This window comes from Cebus imitator, unplaced genomic scaffold (assembly GCF_001604975.1).
Source record: "Cebus imitator isolate Cc_AM_T3 unplaced genomic scaffold, Cebus_imitator-1.0 Scaffold140, whole genome shotgun sequence".
Taxonomy (NCBI): domain Eukaryota; kingdom Metazoa; phylum Chordata; class Mammalia; order Primates; family Cebidae; genus Cebus; species Cebus imitator.
Window position 1 is genome coordinate 2074236 of NW_016107455.1, and position 7255 is coordinate 2081490.

General features: G+C 41.1%; 1 protein-coding gene across 4 annotated transcripts in view; it reads left to right on the plus strand.

Annotated features, from left to right (window-relative positions):
* Positions 1-6038: 6038 nt before the first annotated feature.
* Positions 6039-7255, plus strand: part of GOSR1 (golgi SNAP receptor complex member 1) — a 38392-nt gene continuing 37175 nt past the window's right edge. For 3 of the 4 annotated variants that reach the window (XM_017542037.2, XM_017542039.2, XM_017542040.2), the window contains exon 1: positions 6039-6145. In XM_017542037.2, coding sequence (XP_017397526.1) covers positions 6115-6145 — 31 coding nt within the window. In that variant the 5' untranslated portion in view covers positions 6039-6114. Of the gene's footprint in view, positions 6183-7255 lie in introns of all 4 variants that reach the window. The other variant, XM_017542041.2, reaches the window with a different exon arrangement.

A 7255-nucleotide genomic window follows, 5' to 3' on the forward strand; every position in this document is an offset into this window, starting at 1 on the left:
CTTGGCCTACCAAATTGCTGGGAGCACAGGCGTTAGCCACGGCACCCGGCCCCCAATTTTAACTTTAATATCACAATTTTCACCTACATTGGTAGAATATTAAAAGCAAACATGTTATTTCTTTGGCCTTTTGGTTGAGGCCAAATAATCCTCTTCCCTAATTACTGTGTGTAAACAAATGCAGACAAGGTGAGCAAGAATGAGACAGTTTGGCCTATATGGGGTAGTAAGGTGTTGACGTTTAGGACAACCTGGAAGACTGAAGAAAAAAAGGATGAGAATTACTTGATAAGATTGAAGGTATGGTAATTGGAAGTGGAAGTATATTGAGATGGATATCTCAAATTCAGCAAGATAATTTATTGATTCAGTTAGAAGCAATATGAAGAGGCAGTGATAAAGTCAAACTGTAGGTGGAAAATCAGCAAGTGGAGAAACAAGATGGAACACGGAGGAAATAGAGTACGGATTAAATAGAAATTGCTATGATAACATGGATTATATTCTGTGATTGCCATTGCGATTGAGCCCAAGTGAGGGAGTCATAGGGGAAGTCTAGATTGCTAATTTCAAATATTTGAGGTTATTCTAGTATTTATGATTATTTATTATGTACATATGGCTCCTAGCAGAGTTTTTCAAGACTTAAACAGGCTTTTGATCTAACGTCAAAAGCACTGATCCTAAAGAGAGGGAATAGGAGAGAAAGGGAGTGGGAAGCTATAGTAATGACTAACATGCAGGACTGCTAGATTTTAAAAAATAATAATTTTACATTTACGGAAAAGTAGCAGAGGTAATACAGAGTTGACTCCTGGATTTTGATTTGGAAGATGTGAGTTTTGGGAGGGCAAAAGAGGAAGGATTATACAGTTTTCTACTTAGCAGAATGTGAATGGAACACATTGGAAAGAGGGCCTGGGCATAGGAAATAGGATGTCTAGAACCTAGGCAGCTATGCACACAGTTTGGGTGGTCCAGGTGTCAAGCTATGTGGCACTGCTTCGAGGTGACCAAATTCAACTGGAATCTAGTGGAAGGTGGTCCCTCCTAGAGGTGGAAAAGACCTCACAATTTTTCACAAGTGAAAAAAGCACAGAAAAAGTTTTATACAGGTTTCAGATGTTTATATTATTAAACACTATAAAATATAATTATTGTTTTCAAATAAAAGATACATCTGAGACTATCACAAGGATCTTTAAAATAGTAGCAGAACTTCTGGAAATGAAAGTACAGAAACTAAAATGGATATAGTTGGAATGGCAGATTGGGCACAGAGAAGTAATTAGATGACAGATCTGTAGAAATTCTTATGTAGCACAGAGACAAAAAGGTAGAAATAGAAAGGAGAGGGTTAAAATGTGGATTTAACAAATGACTAATACTATATGTTTGATAACCACAGTTTTAGAGGAGAGAAAAAGAATGGAGCATAGGAAACTAAGAGACAATGACAGAATTTTCCCCAAACTGATAAAAAAAAAAAAAAAAGCAACCCATAGATTAAAGAAAGTTAATCCAAACAAGAAAAAGTAACATCCACACTTAGATCAGTGAAATTGCAGATCAAGAAAGACAAAGAGAAAAGAGATTAGCAATTAGACTCACTATCAGCAATGGAAACCAAAGTACATTGAAGTCATACTTTTAAAATGCTGAGGAAAACATTAAATAACTTCCAACATAGAATTCTGTATTGAACATACCTTTCAAGAATGAAAGCAAATTTCCAGGTTGTTGAAAACATTAGTGGTAGCCTAGCTACCTGTCTCCTGATATTTCATTGCAAAATAATGTAAGCACAAGAAGGAAAAAGCATACAGAAACCACTCTCTCAGCATAATTTGAAATCAGAGAATTTTGAAACTTCAAACTGAATAAGATGAGGAAAACCAGCACATCTCAACATGGATTCTCACAGGCCCATCCCAGCAGCATCCCACAGGCTCTGTGGAACCAAGTCAGATGGAGATAAACTGCAGGGAAGAGAGGAGAGAGACGCCAGAAAAAGGAAGTAATGTTCTAATCTTGGTCTAAAATTATTGTCAGGAAGACTAGGTCCACCTAACTCTCAATCTAAAAAACGTGTCAAAGCAGATCTGAGCACAAGCCAGAGGAAAGGGGCTTCAGAGTGAGCACAATCTAAAGGGAGCAGGTGTGACTTAATGAGGCAGTCTTTGAAACACATAGTTTCAAAAGAAAAGAAGAGCTTCTAGTGAAGGGAAAAATGAAAAATGGGGAAGCACCCTTTGACAATCAGGTGATGAAAATAAAAGAAGCAAAAGACAATTAGGTGATGAAAAGGAGGAAAATGTAGAGTCCTGCTGGTCAAATGAGAACTGCAAAATCAGAGCACTTACAACTTCTCCCTGAACATGCCAACAAAAATACCTTCTAAAGTATTTAATACCTGAGCTTTGCTCTAATATCAGAATAGATCTCAGCCATGAAACATGAAAATATAAATAGCACATATGAATGAATATTGATAAGAAATGAATTTGCCATTATTAGCAGATGATGTGATCATATAGGTGGAAAATACAAAATAATCTACAGATAAATTAGAAATCATAAAATTTAGTTCCACTTCGAGCCCTGGATGCATTGGCTTGAAACGGATGGACCTTCTCAACAAGAGCAATCAGAAAAGCGGCATTTTATTTAAAAAAAAAAAAAAAAAAAAAAACACTGAAGGATTGGATGAACTACGAAGGGAAGAAGGACTTATAGGATCAAGATCCTGGAACAAAAAGAGCTGAGAGGTGAGCATGATAGTAAAACTTTCACCTTCAGGCCTTTGTCAAGTCGTAGGTGACAGAAGAGAGGCCAGGAAAGAGGCAGAGAGCCCAAGCAGAAGTTTCAGGCAATATCACTGGGTGGGGGAAAAATATGAGGTTAGCACTTGTCAAGGAAGGGGCACTGGTAAACAAGCTTTCAGTTAGAAAACTTGAATGCCCACATGTTAGAATTAAGGGCTAACCAGAAATAGACCAATTTTAACAAACACAGAATCCCTCCTGGTATTAGTTCCACCCCATACTGGATTAAGCTGATCTGCCCCTACCTGAACTGCCTGCGGGAAGAGACAGTAAATTCTTTCTGGAGAAAGACAACATCATCCAGATCCTCAAATGATTAATATAAAGTTTTAACTATAAAAAATCAGCATCCAATCAAAAGTTCTTATTGTCAAAAGACAAGATTAAATTGTGAAAGGTCAAGAAAAATAGAAACAATCCTATGGGAAGAATGGATTTCTCAGTTACCAGAAATTTTTAAAGAATGATGACAGGCCGGGTGTGGTGGCTCACGCCTGTAATCCCAGCACTTTGGGAGGAGGCTGAGGCAGGCGGATCACCTGAAGTCAGGAGTTCGAGACCAACATGGAGAAACCCCGTCTCTACTGAAAATAAAAAATGCCTGTCATTCTAGCTACTCAGGAGGCTGAGGCAGAAGAATCGCTTGAACCCGGGAGGTGGAGATTGTGGTGAGCCAAGATTGCACTATTGCACTCCAGCCTGGGCAACAAAAACAAAACCCATCTCAAAAAAAAAAAAAAAAAAAAATAAAAAAATACACAGAATACCTAACAATTATTCCCCCTAAGAAAAAAAAAAAAAAAAAAAAATCATACATTATATATATTTTTTAAAAGACTCAAAAACGTGGAAAGAAGAAGGCAGACCCACTAGGGATCTCGGGTTGCAAAGAACATGAAGGTGAGTTCGCTGGGTTTCCCTTTTGTTTCCTATGTCCTATAATGGGTGCTGGAGAGGCTGGCAACCCAGAAATGCCAAAGGGTACAGACAAGAAAAGCCCAAAGGAAAATGGAAAGCCTTCTCTCTCGAGATGAGGGTCCAGGAAACAGGTGTCCTAACAAGACAGAATACTTTTAGATAATAATTTCACCACTCCAGGCAAATGCCACAGAAAAAACTGAGGCCTATCTTCACCCCTCCTTGCCAGCAAAGGCTGAGCGAGGAGGCTAGGCTTCCACACTCACCAGCTGTAATGAAGTATCCCCCACCCCTCCACTTGGACTTCCTGTCTATTGCACAGCAGTAAAGAGGCTCCCTGCCGTGGTGGCTGTGGGGACCACATGGGGAGCAGCAACAAGGCACCTCTTGCCTAGGGAATCAATGAAGGCCAAGGGAGAGGCTGAACTTCCATCTGGAAGTAGCAAGCATTCCCCTATGTCCCCCACCAGCCTAGTGTCAGAGGAAGTCTGTTTAAACAGAAGACTTACGTAAGATCCAGAATCTCATAACGAATACCTAAAACATCAGGATACAATTTTTAAAAATCATCATTCCAATAGCCCAGAAAATTTCGACTTGCATGAAAAAAAGACCACAGACCCCAACATCAAGATGACACAGATGTTGGAATTATCCGACAAGGACTTTAAAGCAGCTATAATAAAAATACTTCAGTGAGCAATCACAAACAGAACAAATGATAAAAAAGAGTCTCAGCAAAGAAACAGAAGATATAATGGGGAACTGAACAGAATTTTAGATATAAAAAAATGCAATAATTGACATGAACTCAACAAATGGGCTCAACGGCAGAATGCAGGGAACAGAGGAAAGACATACTTTCCTGTCAGCAAATACAGAATAGCATTTATTACCAAATCTGAATGATGGAAAATAGACTGAAAACAAATTAGCATAGCCTCAGAGCTATGTGGGACATTAACATGAGATCTAACATTCACATCATCAGACTCCCAGAACAAGAAGAGAAACAGTATGAGATAGAAAAAGTATTGGAAGAAACAACGGCTGAGAATCCCCCAGATTTGGCACAAGACATAAATCTAGGAATCAAGGAGCTGAGGATATCCCAAACAGAATAAATCCAAAGAAATCTATGCCAAGGCACATCACAACTTCTGAAAAGTAAAGGAAAGTTCTTGAAAGCAGCGAGAGAGAAAAGATACTTTAGCTACTGTGGAAAAACAATTCAAATGGTAGCCAATTTCTTACCTGAAACTATGGAGGCCAGAATTGGCACATTTTTCAAGTGTTGAAAAAAGAAATTGTCAACTCCAGATTCGATATCTGGCAACAATATCCTATCCCCCAAGAATGAAGGGAAATCAAGACATTCATAGATGAAGAAAAAAACTAATGGAATTTGTCACCAGCTGACCTAGTCTTTAAAAAAAAAAAAAAAAATGGCGGAGGGAAATTCTTGAAACAGAAAGGAAACGATAAAAAACAAAAAAGGAATCTTGGGACACTAGGAAGAGAGAAGAGTAAAATATGCATAAATCAACTAAGCTTTCCTCTTCCCTTGAATTCTCTAACTTACGCCTGGCAGTTGAAGCAAATATTATAACCTAGACTAATGTGGTTCTCTCAATGAATGCAGAGGAAATACTTAAAAACAACTATATTATAAATGAGTAGGAGAAAGGACTTTACAGGAATTAAAGTTTCTACACTTCACTAGAAAAGGTGAAATGTCAGTACCAGCAGACTGCGATAATTTCTGTATCTATAAAGTATGGGTTTGGACAGCCCTCAACCTCCGCTCAGGCGGAGAGCACGTGGACGCAGTTAGCTCCCTCTCTCTAGATGCGGTGGCTGGCAAGGAAAAAGGGCTGGAACTAGAACTACTGTAGACACAAGCAAAGCCCAGGCGAGAAGCGTGCATATGCCAGAGAGCCTGGATGATGGAGCACAGGCGGGGAGGGAGGAAGAAGAAAACGGCTCTGGGAAGAGAGTCTCTGTCTCTGAGACAGGAAGAAATTGCCTGAGGATACACATTAGAGATAAGGTGAGGGAAACTGAGAAAGTTGCCTGAGGATGATTCTCCTTCCAGTGAAGTAGACACCTGCTGAGAGAAAGGATAAGCCGCGAACTGGGGCGCAGAAAGTGGGAACGAAAGACATTCAGGGAGCGTCAGGAGCCAAAGCTGAAGTTTTTGATCTCTCGCTACTTAAAAGCTGTAAGATAACGAATTGATCAGCAGGTGGCAGTGTCCGCGGAGGCTCGCATCCCATCGGCCCTGGCGCTCGAGGCGGAAACAGGCGCGGTGGTGACTTTCTGGCCTGCGGCGCCTCTGCTTCCCTATCCCGGCTGACGTTGGACAACAAAGATGGCGGCAGGAACCAGCAATTACTGGGAAGGTAAGGGTGAAAAGGCCTCCGGGCGCGTCCCACGAGGGTGAGAGGGTCTGCGTGAGGATGGATCTTGGGAAAAGCAGCAGAGGAAAGAACCAGACGCAGGAGTGGCTGAGCTGAGCAGCCCGGCTTGCCTAAGTGGGAGCCCCGGGGCCTGGGGACTGAGAAGCCTGAACGGTCTGGGGCAGGAGGGCTGGCCGGGCCGGGCCGGGCCGTGTGAGCGGGACGTGGGGCAGGGGTTGGGCAGAGTGGACAGGGCGGGGATGTAGAGGAAGAGGGACCTGAATCGCCTGGTAGAACTGTACTGAGGGAGTAATGGAATTCGGACGAAGGGGCTTGGGGTACGAACTCTGAGAGGAAACGAATGTTGAGGGAGAAGATCCAGAGCCCAGGAGACTGGAGGAGTCGGCGCCTTGGAGTTGAGGTCACTATTGGAAAACTGAGTGGGAAAAGAGAAAGGAGGAACTTGCATTCCGTTCCGTCGGAGGAAGTATGAACAGAATGTCTCCTCCTGGGTCCCTATGACAACTACAGGCTGGGGGCTTCCAGGATTGGGTGTTTGAAGGGAGAAAAAATAACTTACTCTTCTGCTCTGGAGCCTAGAATCGGTTTTATTGAAAAAGTTGAGAGAGCTTGTGTGGATTGCAGTTAGATTTGCTATACTTCTCCCACCAAGAAAACCTTCTTGTGATTTGACAGATGCATTCATTTAATTCCTGAAAATATAGTCCGATAAAGTGAGCTTACATAAAACTCATTCCTGGACCATGATGATCAACAAGAACAGAGAAAGCTCACCTTTTTCTCTCAATGATCTCTTTGCTTTACTGCAGCATAGAAACTACTTTCCAAATTCCTTTGCCCTGTTCCTGTTGGTATCCATGGAAGCCTCTAGAAATCACAATATTGTCACTGTCAGCCACTTGGTCTAAGAAACTTCATTCTACATTTATCCAGATTGGCCTGTCATACTTTCAATATACTTTTACTTATGTTTTCTACTAGAGAACACAATTATTCCAATCACAGAAAAGTGTGCTTATAGTTTAAAACATGTATTTCACTGCCCATTTGAAATGTGTGTACTGGCTAGAAAACATTTTTTTTTTTTTTTTT